The sequence below is a fragment of the Clarias gariepinus genome, chromosome 7, assembly GCF_024256425.1.
Source record: "Clarias gariepinus isolate MV-2021 ecotype Netherlands chromosome 7, CGAR_prim_01v2, whole genome shotgun sequence".
NCBI classification, from domain to species: domain Eukaryota; kingdom Metazoa; phylum Chordata; class Actinopteri; order Siluriformes; family Clariidae; genus Clarias; species Clarias gariepinus.
In genome coordinates, this window is record NC_071106.1 from 37574359 (window position 1) to 37590607 (window position 16249).

At 37.7% G+C, this 16249-nt stretch overlaps 1 protein-coding gene across 2 annotated transcripts in view; it reads right to left on the reverse strand.

Annotated features, from left to right (window-relative positions):
- Positions 1-16249, reverse strand: part of LOC128527946 (chromodomain Y-like protein 2) — a 61084-nt gene that overhangs the window by 8263 nt on the left and 36572 nt on the right. For both annotated transcript variants that reach the window (XM_053500620.1, XM_053500619.1), the window contains exons 3-4: positions 7568-7785; positions 971-1143 (exon numbers count right to left, since the gene is read on the reverse strand). In XM_053500620.1, the coding sequence (XP_053356595.1) occupies positions 971-1143; positions 7568-7785 (391 nt within the window). The remainder of the gene's footprint in view (positions 1-970; positions 1144-7567; positions 7786-16249) is intronic.

Sequence of the window (16249 nt, forward strand, 5' to 3'; positions counted from 1 at the left end):
AGTCAGTATTTTAAGTATTAACTTAAAAATTTATAAATAAATAACATTACAGGAGAATACATGCATGGCTGTAAAGGAAAAAAATATAGTAGACTAACAGCTGTTAGGTTTTATTGAGCTTGCTGGAGAATACAAGTTCTTCTGGTAACTCTATCACACTCGCTCCTTTACATTTTTATGCAAATCCCAGGAGCGTACATTAGGTTTTTTTCTTTCCATCTGAAAACTGGGCTGTCGTGTACTATATATTTTTTTCTTTACAGCCATGAATATATTCTCCTGTAATGTTATTTATTTGTCCATTTTTAAGTTATATATGGAAATACTTAATGATTTTGTATATATAACTTAAAATTATCCAGACATGATCAACATGTATAACAAAATTGGTACAGCATAAAATATAGTGCCTAAGATTTTTGCACACACTGTATATATACACATACAGGATATATGCATATATATATAGATCAAAAGTCTTTTAAAGATCATAGCCTTTCAGGAGAAAAAAAAATATAAAAAATATTTTAATACTAAATTTTTAATGGATATAAAACCTATATAGTATATATTTATATGCATGATGATACATTTTTTCTTTTCCTGAAGTGTGTAATTTGTTTGGGCTGTCTTTATAATTATAAAGAGGATTTATGGTTTAAACAATAACAAAAAAAAAAAAACATAAAATGTATATACTGTAGCACATTTCTCAAAACGACTGTGGCCTTTTCAAAAATAAGTAAAACAGTGGGCAAAAGTTAAAACCTAAAATGAAGAACACAAGGATGTATAAAACTCACATTAGAATAGACAGTTTTCTAAAAGCATTAGAATTTTTAAATCTTAGACCCCAGAGAGAGAGAGAGAGAGAGAGAGAGAGAGAGAGAGAGATCAGTGTAATGCCTGTTGAACCGTCTAATGATGGTCAAAAGTAACGCTTTTGGGACGCTCTGCTCCGGGTCATTACCTCACAGCCTCGGCGATCCTGCTGCTCTCTTTCCTGCGGTCGGTGGAGAGGCGGCCGATCAGGTACGAGGCGTCCAGGCCGCTGCAGAAGATGCTGCCCACCGCGCTGAGCAACAGCAGCTTACTGTCGTCCACCGCCGCTGTACCCAGAGCTCGACACACCTCCTTCATGATCTGAGGAATGAACAGAGAGGACGGGGTAAGAGCAGGGGGCAACTTCAGGAAAAGAATGAACAGAAAGAAGAGAGATATGAAAGCTGCATTACAACACAAAAGTATACTACCAGTACTGAAATGGAAAAACAAAACAACAACATCCAGCTGATTATAGTCATGTTTAATTCCAGTCTCATCCTTGGGTGTGCATGATCCTTTTAACAATTTACTGGGGCTTAATCAATGTTGTCCAGTTCACCTGGTGGTGGTGGTGGTGGTGATGTTATGGCTGATCAGTGGATATATGTGCAAATAAAAGTACACTGGTACTTTGGCATATAAATTTAATCCGTCCCAGAGGCGTGTTATTACCAATTCCCAACACTATAACCGTATTTCTAAATATAAAAACAATTAAAACATTTGAAAATTAAATGTAAATGTTAAATAGACATTAAACCTTACTTAACCTTAATGTATGATTCCTCTCGGCACTGGCTGCTTTAAAAACCAAACTTAAAGCGGCTCCCTTTTCTTCTTGCTACCGTCCTTGATAACATTCTTGAATAACATGGGGCTACGTCTTCACTAAATCTTGTATAAAGTGCAAAAAAACATCTTCGCTTCGCTTGGATTCCTTGGTTCCTTCGCTTGTATACCAAAAATTCTTTGTATGGCAAGGAAAGTTTCTTGCAAAACTTCAGTTCTTGAGGCTTAAGAAGGGACATTTGTATGCCGAGGTTGGTTAGCTAATTAATTAATAAAAAATATACTGTACTATAGTGTGCTAATGCTAGCTAACATATGATGTCATTTATTGCAACCAACTAGTAAAGTTTTTAATTAAGTTTTTAAATCCTTCTACACTGAAAATAATAATAATAATAATAATAATAATAATTCTTCGCACAAATTCATCCAAGAATGATTCTTTCTTTCTTAGCCTCAATAAATAAATACATACATACATTTATTAATTAAATAACATGTATTTTTTTAGACTGTATCCTCTGCAGGTTCTATTTTAACTGACATATTTATAAAAAATATTTCCAACTTTATTTAAATTCTCTACATTTAATTTTTTTTTTAAGAACAATAACAACTCATTAACTGACTGATTAATTGGTTGGGTAATTGATTTAATCCTGGGCAAACAGCAAATGCTTCTCTTTTTCTACAAATTTTATTTATTAGTATTCAGAATCTATTTTATGAAATGTAAAAAAAGAAAAAAAGAAAAAAAAAATTACCATGGACTTTGAATCCCCCCCCAACAATTATTAAACACAGACCGGAGTGGATTTATGGATTCATGAGCATATATTTACCAAGCTTTGAAAGCGGCTAATTATAAAACAGGAAGCGACTTTTCCCCTCCAACTCATTATTAGAGTCTCAGAACAGCAGCGCGGCTAATCCTGACAGAACCCTCCGCTATAAACAAACCTCAGTGCACCGTGTGAGTGCCATGCGAGGGACATTTCTGTCCAATTATAAACAGCTTCAAAATTAAATGAGCATTATCTTCGGATAGAAAAAATAAGCAAAAGATTTTTTTAGGATTAAAAAAAAAAAAAAAAAAAAGACATTAAACAAAACGATTGTTGGTGTCGAGGACGACGTTATAACTGTCTCTCCGGCTGCTCGGAGGAAATGATCAAGGGCAAAAACAGCAAGCATGAAGACGTGAGATGCTCAGAGTCTGATTACTTCTGTCTGCATCCCCACAGGGATCCTCCAGCACGCCCTCCTCATCTCTAATGCTCACTTACATCTTTTAGATCTAACCTGGTTATTTTATTTCTGAGCGCTTTAACCTGCTCCATCTCCGCTCTGAACAGAGTCATATTTCATACATCAGTATTCTTTTATAATATTGTTTTATTTCACTTCAGTACAGACTAAACAGGAGTCTGTCTCTTACGCTATGTTGCCAAAAGTATTCGCTCGCCTGCCATCACATGCATATAAACTTGAGCAACATCCAGTTCGTAATCCACAGGGTTTAATATGATGTTGGCGCAGCAATAACAGCTTTAACTCTTCTGGGAAAGCTTTCCACAAGGTTTAGGAGTGTGTTTATGGGAATTTCGAGCTCAGTGGTTAAGTCCCAAGTTCAAACCTCATCACCACCGGGTTGCCATTGTCGGGTCCTTCAGCAGGGCCCTTAACACTGCTCAGATGTATAATGAGATAAACATGTACTGTAAGTCCCTCTGGATAAGGGTGTCTGCTGAAATGGCTAAATGTAAATGTTACCCAAGTTCATATGCAGGTGAGCGAATACTTTTGGCATGATGTCGCTTATACTGATAAAGTCAAGTACGAGTAAAAAATGAAAAGTTGTAGAAAAAGACAAAAGTAAAAAAAAAAAAAAAATTCTTAAATTCATCGTTCCTGCACGATTAGATTTTTTTTTCACTAATGAATATAAAAAAAACAAAACAACAAAAACAAAAGGCTCATTTAAAATCCTTCGAGAGGCGTTCAAGTCAAACCAGGACTTTTGATTGCGCAGAATAGCAGAACACATTTTTGAGAGTAAAAACTCTCTTCTCGATATAAATTCCTGCTACACTAATGCACTTATCCCAGTGTTTCACTAGTGCTTGGACACCATCAAGGTAAAATGTTTTCTCAGTACACTGGAGCCATGTCTGAAACGCCGGCCTCTCAGGAACTCCTTTAATGACCCAAAGATGTGGAAATGTCTTGGGGCGAGGTCAGGACTGTACGAGGGATGTGGCAATAATAACTCCCAGCTGAGTTCCTGTAATGTGCAAGTGGTGTTGGTGAATGATCGAGTGTACTTGATGTTCAAGGATCAGGCGTTCCATTCGCTGGATGTTTAGACAGGATCCTCATTAAACGTTTCCTGTGTTCTAATGTTTTACTACGGCCAAGAGTCTCATCATTGTTATTTGATTGAGGTTGGTTGGTGTCAATGTTGTATGTAATTGTTAGTTGTTGTTAATCACTGGATGTAATTTTTTTTTTTTTATGATTTAGAAATGTTTTCACATTTTTTCCTTCTTAGGAATATTTAACATCATTTAACGTGAAAAGCACAAGATGGATGGCTTAAAAAAAAAAAAGAGTGATGTCTAAGGACCTCGTTGCACACATTAGTTACTCAACACGCTGAGTGTGACTGACGTCTCGTGAGGGAGCGAGACGTACACAGTCATCGCTCACAAAACACCAGACGCCAGAACAGAAGAAAACAATCTGCACTGTTAGCCTTCATCCTCTGGGATGAGTCACAGCTAGTTCTCTCTCTCTCTCTCTCTCTCTCTTTTCTCTCTCTCTGTTTTTTGACACCACCGGTTTGTAAAGTAGAGAAAATTAAAGCGATTTAGAGACTGAACCAGAAGCTCGGGGGCAGAGCGGCACGGATAAGTGCCAGCGCTAAACCCACAGAGTTCACTACACGGAGGAGGAGAAGACTTTACAGAGGATAAAATGATACAAAAACAAGCATACGGCTTTGATAAAAACAATTCTCTCACCATCAAATAAAAATGAAGATTCTATAAGAAAATTATTTCAATATTTAAAAAATAATTATTCTTAAACAAGGTTACAGATATACACAGATCTCTAAGAGTCATAGACCAGCTGTTTACATGCAGCGTGATAAATCTGTTATAAAACAAAAAACTTAAAATTTGTGCATTGTAGACATTGAATAAAAATATCACTTTCTTTTATTAAAAAAAAACAGCAAACTTACATTTAAATTTTTTTATTATACTTAAAGAAAAAATCAGTTCAGATGCAGAATAAAAGGAGACAAACTTGCTTTTAATACGAATTTGTTTTATAAATTAGGTTTTATTTTATTTTAATTTAGAATTAAATAAATATAACATAAAATATATCGTGGGTCCAAATAGAATATAAGAAAGGAAAAAATAAGAATTTAATAATTCCAATAAGTCCAAGAAAGATTTCTGTATGTTCTTAGGTTTATAGTGACTAACCAGGGTTGTTCATTTGCTCTTTAATTATTAATTCCTTATAAATTGAAGGAAATAAACTGCAACCAGATGACACGTATTTATTAGAATGGAGTTTTACATGATATCAGTGTAAATATACTGGATTCCAACAATCCTGGAGCCTCGCCTGAACAAGCAGTAACATGAAGGAGCTATCAAAACACTGAAGCATGGTGGTGGCAGCATCATCAATATATCTCATCAACAGATACTTCATTAAGCCTTAAAGGGCACCTGTTATGCAAAACTGCCCTTTTAATCATAGTTGGACCCATGCAGATGGCTTTCTAGTGTGTGTGTACAAAAGTGTAAGGAAAAAAAATATATATATATTTTATGTTTAAAACGAGGCTAAACATTTTTCCTTATTGCAATGCTGTTCTTTGGAGGGGTGTGGCTCAGCAGTAGCTCATTTACATAAACACTGAAACGGCGCACCTGGTGGAGGAGTGAAATAATGGCAGTTTGAGGATAAGAAATAAATCCGAGAGGTATTTAATCTGTGCACGCACACGGGGAGCTCTGAGACCTGTGTCATCTATTTTAAAGAAATAACCAAATAAAGGACCTTTAAAATGATTTCAGGAGATTCAACCTCGTCTTCTTTTCTTAATTCTTTTGAAGTACGATTTAAAGCACACTTTAAACTTGCAAGTATAATTACAGTCTCATGTACTTAAACTGTTCTTCACCGAGGTCTACAGAGCTCTCAGGTTCCAGAGAACGGAAAAAAAGAGAGTTGAAAGGTAAAGCAGAAACACTTTAACGTGCAACTCAGTTATTAATGTTATTAACAGTATTCATGGGAACCCAGCTAACATCAGACGGTGTGTGTTTTCACAAGCGGGAGTGTATGAGTGAGATGAATGGAATGGTGTCACGAACTAAAATCCAAAGCGACTGGTTGGTTTTCATCACGTTTCATCATGAGCTAAAAATAACCTGACTACCATTTCCATGCAAATAAATCATATTTTAAAATGAATTAGTTAATATGACCCAGTTTCATTACATTTAAAAGTTCATGAAAATACTGGGACTGTTTAGTTTTAACCCAAAAATATTTAAATAATTAAATTAAAGAGATATTACACTTCTAAAACGGAACACAACAGAGAGTTAAAGCGTAACATTAAAAATCTTTAACAAATCTTTTCTTTATATATATATATTTTTTTTATGAAAGCTTACTCTATATCTGTGTCTACGTTTCTAACATTAAGCAGTAAGCCTGTCTTTCAGATGATTATTGCGGAAACTGAGACAAAATAATGAACATTGCCAGAAGTTCCTAATTAAGCAGTAAAACAACATTTAACCACAAAGCAAATTAAAAAATAATACAGAGTAGCAATTAATTTAGGAAAGCTTTGTAGAAATTGTTAACGGATCCTAACGAGTCTCTAATGCTTTATTAAAGGCAGGCGCATTTGGATCATAAAGCTATTAGGAATATGGATTAATTACTCACAGAGTTTGTTAGAGATTAGAGTCAGATTGGAGTCAGATTAGAGTAAGATTGGAATCAAGATTGGGGCCAGATTGCAGTTGGACTGTAATCAGATTGAAATTAAGATTGGAGTCAGATTGGAGTCAGATGAGTCACATTGAACTCAAATTGGAGTCAGACTAGAGTCAGATTAGAGTCAAATTGGGATCAGATTGCTAAAACCCGACACTGAATCTGATCTTTGCAAATCCAATGTGAACAGCATCCAGAAGTGGTTAGAATTCCTAAAGTTGTGCCTCTGTCTGGGTGCTCTCTCCGCTCGAGTCAGATTTCAACCTGTCCATTACGCCATTCGCAACATGATGCAGAAATTCAAGTCCATGCGATCACGTGTATGGACGTGAATTCATAGTTGTAGGACGGGCTGGTGCGACATAACCACAACGAGTCAGTGATATAATCTGAAGAGTGAGATGTTATGATGTCTGTATTCTTAACCGTCGTGTTGTAATCTGTCTGCTGTTATAAGTCGGCAGCATTTGACGTCACACGAGACACTTACTGCAGTGCACCCAGGCCTCGGGCGTCATTACCACGGTAACAACGTGTCGAGTTTGGGCTGCTGGTCTGAACAGAGCCGAATCGTATCTGATCACTTTCAAATAACAGTGTAGTCAGTCAGTCCTAAAGATCAGATTTGTAAAACAAATTCCCGAACGATGCATTAGATCATTACAGAATTGTAGATCTGGTTTGTTTACAACATTAGTACACTGACTAGAAGCATTTCTCACGTCATGCATAACTTTTCCAAGGTCAAGGTAAATTTCATGGTATCATGATTTTAACTGATGTTGTGTGTGTGTGTCACTTTATCTAAAAGCTCATGTAATCAGTGATCAGACTGGGTCTGCTCTGTCCCTGATGTCTGTGCAGCTGAGGAACGCGTCCTTCGTGTCATATCACGGTCTTACCGAAAGTGACATACCTCTGGCGTCAGTGCGTTGTTATCCGACGTCTGGCTGGACAGCAGGACGTGTGTGAATCCTTCTTCCTTCCTCACGACGATGTCCCTGAATCTGTAATTCGTCTCGCTCTGCCGGACATTGTACCTCAGCCTCTTGTCGAAAATGTAGCCTTTGTCTTCGGCCAGTTTCCGCTTGGCTGAGCTGTGTAAATGCGCATCTCCATTTAGGAGCGGTGAACCTGTTAGTGCACGATTAGGAGGAACAACAAAAGGTGCCATTTATAAGGACGACAGGATTTTAACGAGGGTAGAAAACAATAGAATTATAGCACATTATATACGCTTTTAACATGCAGAATAAAAGAGGAGACCATAAACGAATGTAAACAAATACACAATAACATTAGTGAATATTTTTAAAGCAGATTTTAAAAAGGATCTCTGGAGATAAATCAATAATGCACAGACATCTTTTCTCTCTCTTTTACTGAAGCAGGTGTGTTTGTTCTTCACCTATTAAAAAAAAAATAGGTGACCCTGTTTAAAGAAACGTTCAAGAACTGAAAATATACCTGGGATCACGTTCTATAAATCCCTCATACACAACATAGCTATATCTACAAAAATAAAAGAAGGTGTTGTCTGTACATTGGTCTGAACTCTCTCTTTTAATGATGTGTTTATGTTTCCTACATTGGAGGATCCGAAACCAGTCTCAGAAAGTTTTGTCTGTCTGGTCAGATTTTGTCGCAGCATCAAACAAAACAGTCCGGACAGAATTTAGTGAATCTCCTGCAGTCCTTAGATCTCCGTCTGAAGTTTAACCTGCACCATAATGGAAATCTAAATGTTGAGGAAAAGTGATGAGCAGTTATGTGCCGGAGAGAAGTACAACTTAGTGTAAACAAGGCGTAAACAAAGTTTATTTCCTCTCTTTCCCATTAACTGTAATAAGAACGAAATGCCAGTAGATTCAAAATTTAGATGTGAACGACATTTTGTACAAGTTTCTAATACTTAGCCACTAATCCAGCGGAAGCCAAGACCATATAATTAAACAATTATTGTAAAATCCAGATTATTTTAAGCTTTAACCTGTTAACTATTGCTACAAACTCTTTAACCATCAATGATGTGAACTAACGTGTGTTTATATACATATTAACGTTATGTACGTATTACAGTTTACAGCAATGTTTATATTGCAGTTGTAAATGGTATACAGAATATAAGTTGTGTTTATGTAAACTATAAAACTTGGCATGATGCTTTAATGAAGCAGAGATTTTTTTATTATTATTGATTCAGAGTTACTTTTAATGTGGAGAATCCAAAAGTGTCATTTCACTTTATGTTTTATTATTCATGACAAACAAGGACAGTTCGTCATGTTCCATGTTACACTGCTGGTCATGTCACTTCACATCTGACTGTTACACAGCCGTAACACTGGAGACTCCTTCCATAAAACATCAAAGTAAGCGCCTGCTTCTAGAAAACTTCACCATATTAACAATAATAATAATAATAATAATTATTATTATTATTGTTATTGTTATTGTTATTAGACGAGGCAGTGTTTACCGTCAGTGAGCCATTTCGATAAGTCTCTTCTTTCACGCAAACCTGGAATTATTCTCTCCTCAATTGGGTTGCGACAAAACCCCTCTCTCAAATTTAAATCCACTCACCTTGACTTCCTTCAACCAGACAATTTCTACTTAACCTTGAAAGACAAATGAAGACGCTGATGAAGAGGATGATGATTAGACTCTGTCTGGACTTAAGTATGTGCTTTTATATAATAGCAGCAGGGTGACGGGAAAGGAGGACAACATGGCTGGGAAAGAAATAATCATTAATTCCAGTATGAACCTCGGATTACTAGGTGATGTTAGTGCTGTTGTATAACCGTTCTTCACCAGGAGATAACGCTCAACCCATTGGAATTATTGTTTTAAGAAACTGCCTTTGTTCAAATAACAAAGTCTGTTTTACTGTTACATTTGTCTGGGTTTATTGCATTAGAATAGACTCTGTTTTTTAAAAAAAAAAATTAAAGCACAAAGTAAAATGACTAGAGGTGCTGACACTCAGTCTAGACATCGCCATCACACTGAGCCACATTTCTACAACGTCTGCAAAAAAATTGTGTCACCGCAGTACGACTTGTACAACTTGTCAGGAACACAGTAGAAACTGGTAAGGATGTAACGCTGTCTTCCTTGTCATGGAGGTGACAAGCTTTTTTTATGTTAAAAAAAAAGAGAAAAAAAAAAAGCAAGCCCGGTGAGGACATGGTCGAATCAAGACACAGTAGAAATGTAAAAATGACAGAGTAACCACAGTATCGACTGCACAACTAACACCTCTTAGGGTCTTCACTGACGTGCTCCAAGGATATCACGTCTTTTGGTGCTTAGCATAGATTATGGCGTGACTGCAGCAGGATTTTTGCGCGTTTATCACGTTCAGAGAAATTAAGTATAAATACTGGATCCAGTTCCTCACGCCGTCACTTCATGATGAAAAGCACCGCGTTTATTACAGTATGGTATTTATACCAACCTGCCAGAAGCAATGACAACGTTCGACCCCGTTTCCACTGCGTTCTTCTGATATTTTTAGGATGCAGTTTGAACTTCAATGTCTTCCTCGCGGCGTGACGGAGGCCTTAATAATCTACGCACCCCGCTTAAGCGCACCACAGCTTCTGGATAAATCTGACAGAAATGCTGTTATAATGTTCCATCTGTTTGGTGAAACATGCAGTGCCAGTTCCAATGCAGAATTATGATGTTTATCATCTCTTTGCTCGAGAGGAAGGGTTTTTTATCGGATGACTACACTTTAAGGAGAAAAATCTTGCTCTTGTCTATTTAAAGCTGTAACGAACCATCTGGCGAACATTCAGTCCGCATTTCTGAAGGTCCAGGCACTGTACCAGAACGAGCCATTTCCTTTTGCATTCTCGTGGCTTGAAATGAAGAACATCGTGTCTTTATTGGTGGTATAGCTTACCATGAAGCTTGTAGTGGCTATATGGTACAGGTTCTGGGCTACTGATCAGGAGGGAGTGAGATCAAGCCCCAGCACTGCCAAGATGGATAGACCCTTAAAGCTCTTTGACTCCAGCTTTCTATTAATCGGGGATATGTAACCCTGAGTGGTGCAGTGGTAACGTGCTCGCTCCATCATCTGATTCGAGTCTCGGGTCATGCTGTAGCCTCTTGCACCCAGGGGCCTGGGGAGAGCTGATTGGCCGAGCTCTCTCAGAGGGAGGGACAAAAAAAACGGCTAGTGCTGTACTCAGAGTGTGTTATAACGCCCCCAATGGTGCGTTAGCAAATAATTTTAAAAGATGCAGTTGGTGGCTTTATAGAGCTAAAATGAAACATGTGCTAGCCTTTACCCTCTATGTTTGGTGGTTGCAGCCTCGATGTGGTAGAGCGGGTGGGAATTTGTTACGACTAAAATAGGAAGAAAGTCAGGAAAATTCCCCCCCCCCCCCCCCCAAAAAAAAATGGAATATGTGATGAATTATATTTTCTTCTTCTGCACAGACATTCTTCCAGAGCCACTTAAGGAAAATGGGTGGGGTGGGGAATGCTATGAAAAAAAAACAGATCCAATAAAGAAATTCTGTTGGATAAAAAAATAATCTAAACATAGAAGAAAAAAAGAAATATAGACCATGTGACTCATACTTGAAGAATGGAAATGCATTTTAGGCATTGTGGTGCTGAAGTAACATTAGCGCTGTCCACTGGCTGAAATAAAGAGGGGACGTTGAAACATTCCTGAGGTCAAGAGGAATACCACAGGAAACCATACTGCCCAAGAAACAGGACAAGACATGCTATGATAAATTTGATCACAAGTTAAAGTCACAAACGTTAGTCTACAAGACGCTCCACACGTTACACATTGAACAGGATGAACGGCTAAAATGCATTGATGTACCCGCCCTTTCCGTATTTTGACGCTGGAAGACTGACCAGGAAATATGAGTCACATGGTCTCAATTTTTTCCAGATTTTTTTTTCCTTTTTCAGATTTTTTCTCTCCCCCTGCAAATATCTTCCCATTAGGGTCTCTGCATGAATGTCTATACAGAAGAAAAAAATAGAATTTATTTATTCCATATCCCAGATTAATAGAAATATGGAGTCACAAAACACCAAGGGTCCATCTTGACAGTACTGGGGCTTGAATTTACTCCCGTCTGATCAGTAGTCCAGAGCCTGTACCATATAGCCACTACTGCCCCTCAAATTGCCAATTTTTTTTACTCCACAGAATTTTTTTTCCTTTAACTAATTTCCTAGTGTGACAACAATAAGGCCTTGTTCACACCGGCATTAAATTTTTGGATAAACGAACTTGTTCTGAACGTCCTAGACGTTTATGTTGCGTTTTGTAGTGGCGATCGATTGACTTCTACATGGGCGTTCGTTTGTCTCTGTCTAACGTCAGTCTGCAGCCCAAATTGTAGTTTGTGTGTTAACCTGTGGGGGCAGTGTGTCGGGAACTGGATATGAAAGCGCGCCGCTACCGGGTTCACTCTCTGACTGCACGACGTCGGATTAAAGGAAGTTTTTTTTGTGGTTTATGAAGAAATGCGAAAATTTCCGCTTATGTTTTTCAACATTTTATTTTATTTTGCTTATTTTACTTTTTACGGATTTCCCTATGTATAGCATGTAGAATCATGTGATATATCCGGTCCTACGAAGAGTAAAATGAACGTGAAGAAAACGCACTAGAAGCGGTTTCCTTGCATTTGTTGGGTTTTGAACACCAAGAAAAAGCTGCATGCAACGTATTTTTGATGCCGTGTAAACGCGCAGCCGGACAAACGCACGTCACCAAAGCCCGTGTGAACACTCTCATTAACTCCTATGTGTAGAAAACACTCAACGCAAGAAAAACGCTCGATTTTAACGCCCATGTGAACAAGGCCTAAAAGAGATTCTCTGTCTGATCACCAAACCTGGGAGTGTCTAATCTCATCTGTAAAGGGGTGGCGACGCTGGAGGTTTCATTTTAACCCAACACATCATAACCGAAGACTGAAGTTAAACATCTACAGTATGTCTCATAAAAAGTTGCTTCAGTGTGGCATGAAACCTCGTGTACACAAACCTGACTCAGCAATTCAGGCTTCCTTTACTGGAACTACTTTCTATTCTTCATTAGCATGCTGGGAATTAAAGTACTTTTAGGAACTGGAAAGGTCCCACCCATCCTTCTGTGAATGCCCCAGACCACCTCATTCTTTCAACTTGACTTTTCTTCTCATCCTGTTAACTTTGGCTTGCTCTGGCTCTTCCACCATGACTCACATCAGAAATCAGAATCCGAAAGAGCTTTAATGCAAATTACGTTTGCAGATACAAGGAATTAGTTTTGGTGTCAAAAGCTTCCAGAAACAAGAAAAGGAAAAGGATGTGGGGTATTATCAAATTAATATCAGTTTTATTGCATAGTGGGGAGAACATTTGACTGTTGATGAGGTTGATTGCCTGGCGGAAGAAACATGTTCTTGTGCCTGGCTCTCCTGGTGTTCAGGTTGAACTTCCGAAGCTGGTGAAGGAAATACCTCTGCTGGTCCTTTTTAACGATGGAGTCAATGTAATTGTCCCACTTCAGGTCCTAAGAGATGATAAGAGATGATGCCCAGGAACCGCAATGACTCTACCATGTTCATGATGGCGAGTGGGCGGGAGGTGCAGTGGGGTTTCTCCTAATGTCCAAAATCATCTCCACTGTTTTGAGACAGCCAGACGCTCAACCTCGCTTCTATATGCAGACTCGTCTCTGTCCTGGATGAGCCAGATGACTGTAGTGCCATCTGCATATTTCAGGTGCTCGACCGCGGGGTCTGTAGATAGAAGCTACTGGACAGTACACAGCACTTCAATGTTCTTCCGGAGAAAGATGATTGCTAAATTTTCTAAATGCAAAAGTAATCTGAACCCTAATTTGGAATCTAATATCTCACTGAAATACTATTCTGACTTGAAGAATGTAAGAGCAGATAAACCTCATAGGTGATGCAAGAAAGAGAAATATCCAGAGACTTAACCACCAGCTGTAATGCGATCCGGAGAAATATTAGACAAGAGTAGCAAAAGGATACGGTGTCTAAAAACATGCCGGGTCTGCATGCTGGGGATGTTTTTTTATGTTCTTGGATTTTTTAGACACAGCAATGGAGTTATTAACAAAATTTAGTACTTTCTTAAACCAACTCTTAATCCTGTACAAGGATAAGTAAATACGGACATGATTTTTGATCTTGACTCTCATAAGTGAGCCTGTCTGTGGGTTTGCACTTTTTACTTCTAAAAGACATCAGATTTTGCCTGGACCGCACTCTTCTTGTGTTTTTCTTTTGATGTCCCATGGGGTGTGATGTTCAGGAGGATTACCAGCAACAGCAACATGAACATACTGTACACCACATCATCCGAACTCCAGTCCATACCTCCTGATTATTTTAGAGGTACGTTGTAAGGTCTTGAAGTTTAGAGTTTTTTTTCTCCGTTCCTGCCACCAGGATTCGCTTGGCCTTGACCATTCTTCAGCCGAGTACGTTTCACGCCATCCTTCTCTACATTGTGTTGTTGTCTTCTTCCTGCTAAACTTACAATTACGTGCGTCTTTGTATTACAGGGTCTTAGTGTCACCCAGTTAAAATATAGGTCCAGCCCGTAAATCTATTACTCATTTCATCTCTCTTTAACCAGGCTGCTCAGTACAACTCATTACACCAGAACCATTCATCATTCTTCCTGTCAATTCTATTCATCCATCTCTCTCTCTATCTCTCTCCCTCTGTTTTTCAAAACAATTTAATTAAACTGTCAGTTGATCCCATCAATCGATCAAGTCTAAAACAGGCAGCACAAACGGCTGGTGAAAAATGGCTTAAGAAAGGACCAGGAACAGGTCATCACTCCAAATTTTAAAGGCAACGGGCAAAAAGAAATAAATGTCTGCAGTCTGGTCCAGAAATAGCAGCCTGGTGAGAGCCAGCGCGTTCAAGTCCATCAATTTACACTCACTCACGAATCTTCTATACCGCTTTATCCTGTATTTAGGGTCGCGGGGACCTGGAGCCTATCCCAGGAGACACCCTGGACAGGGTGCCAATCCCACAAACATACACACTCACACACCACGGGCAATTTGGGAAGACCAATTAGCCTAACCTGCATATCGTTGGACTGTGGAAGGAAACCGGAGGAAACCCACCAAGCACGAGGAGAACATGCAAACTCCATGCACACAGAGATGGGAATCAAACCCGGACCCTGAAGGTGCAAGGCCACAGCGTTAACCACTACACCACCGTGCCACCCATCAATTAACAGACAAGAATAAATAAATTAATAAAAATTCGATATACTTTGGTGAGTGATTAAAATTAAAATGCAGCATTTTGTTAATTTTAAATATGAAAGGTAAAATAAACAAAATGCTGTATTTTAAAAAAAGTATTTGGAACAGGTACAGTACTGGGTTATCGTACAAAGTGGAACAGAAATGCTTTATAATGATATTTCTATGATCTAAAATATCCTTGTTTAGAAATAAGATCAGTGTTTAAAAAGTGAAATATTTGAGTATTTTAAACTTGTTGCAAAGCATATGTGATTCCAAAAAATAATTAAATGTGTTTATCTACTGGGAGTTTTAACCTTTATTAATCACTTAATTTAATTATGAGCTTAGCAAATGAAAACAGTCAGACAATATCTTATAAATAAATCTCTAAACAGCCAGATCGGATGTCAGATCAGACCGTAATGCCATGAACCATATCTTTACTAGATTTTACACTCCAACATAAACTTATCTGCTGATTAGAACACATTAGTTACAGATGCATGTGAGGCGGCATTTAAATAACGCATCGAAATGTTTCCCTAGCGGTAGTTTGTTTAGTCTGTATTTAAAAAAAAAAATACAAATAACTACTTAGATTAAAAGTTTGAAATGAAGCCAAGCACCATGTAAAGTATTTGCTCCAAGCACCCAATAATTTGGAGCTTGTAATAAAAACTTCATTAATATAGTGAGTTTTAAAATGTATTTTAAATATGTTTTAATTGCATTGTTTACGGCAAATTTGTGCCTCAAAATTTTTTTTACATAATTTTACATATTCCCCTACAACGATCTACACAGGTGTTTTTTTTTTTTTTTAAGGGTTTACATAAGAAAAATTCTACATTAAAAAAACAAAACAAAAAAAAACAACAACAATGACTTAATACTGATTTGGGTCACAGTTTCATTAGATGTACATATACTCAGGAGTAATAATAATAATAATAATAATAAACAATAAAAGTTTGGCAATTTAAAACAATGCATAATACGTCAATGTATTAAATTTGGAATTATTTTCATCTACCGTACTTGACATTTTCCGCAGTCTGAGATGGTTTTTGCTCGCTGCGGTGGTAAAAGAGTTATTTGAGTTACTGTAGCCTTTCTGTCAGCTTGAACCCGTCTGTCTTCTGACATTTCTCATCTAAACGTTTTATTTTGTTGTTTTTCTGCACTATTCTGAGGACACTTTAGGGTTCTGTAAATGAAAATCCCAGCAGGTGCTAACATACTCAAACTAACAATATCCAGGCCACAGGCAAAGTCACAGGGAACGAAATGGTTGATGAATAAACCATAAAT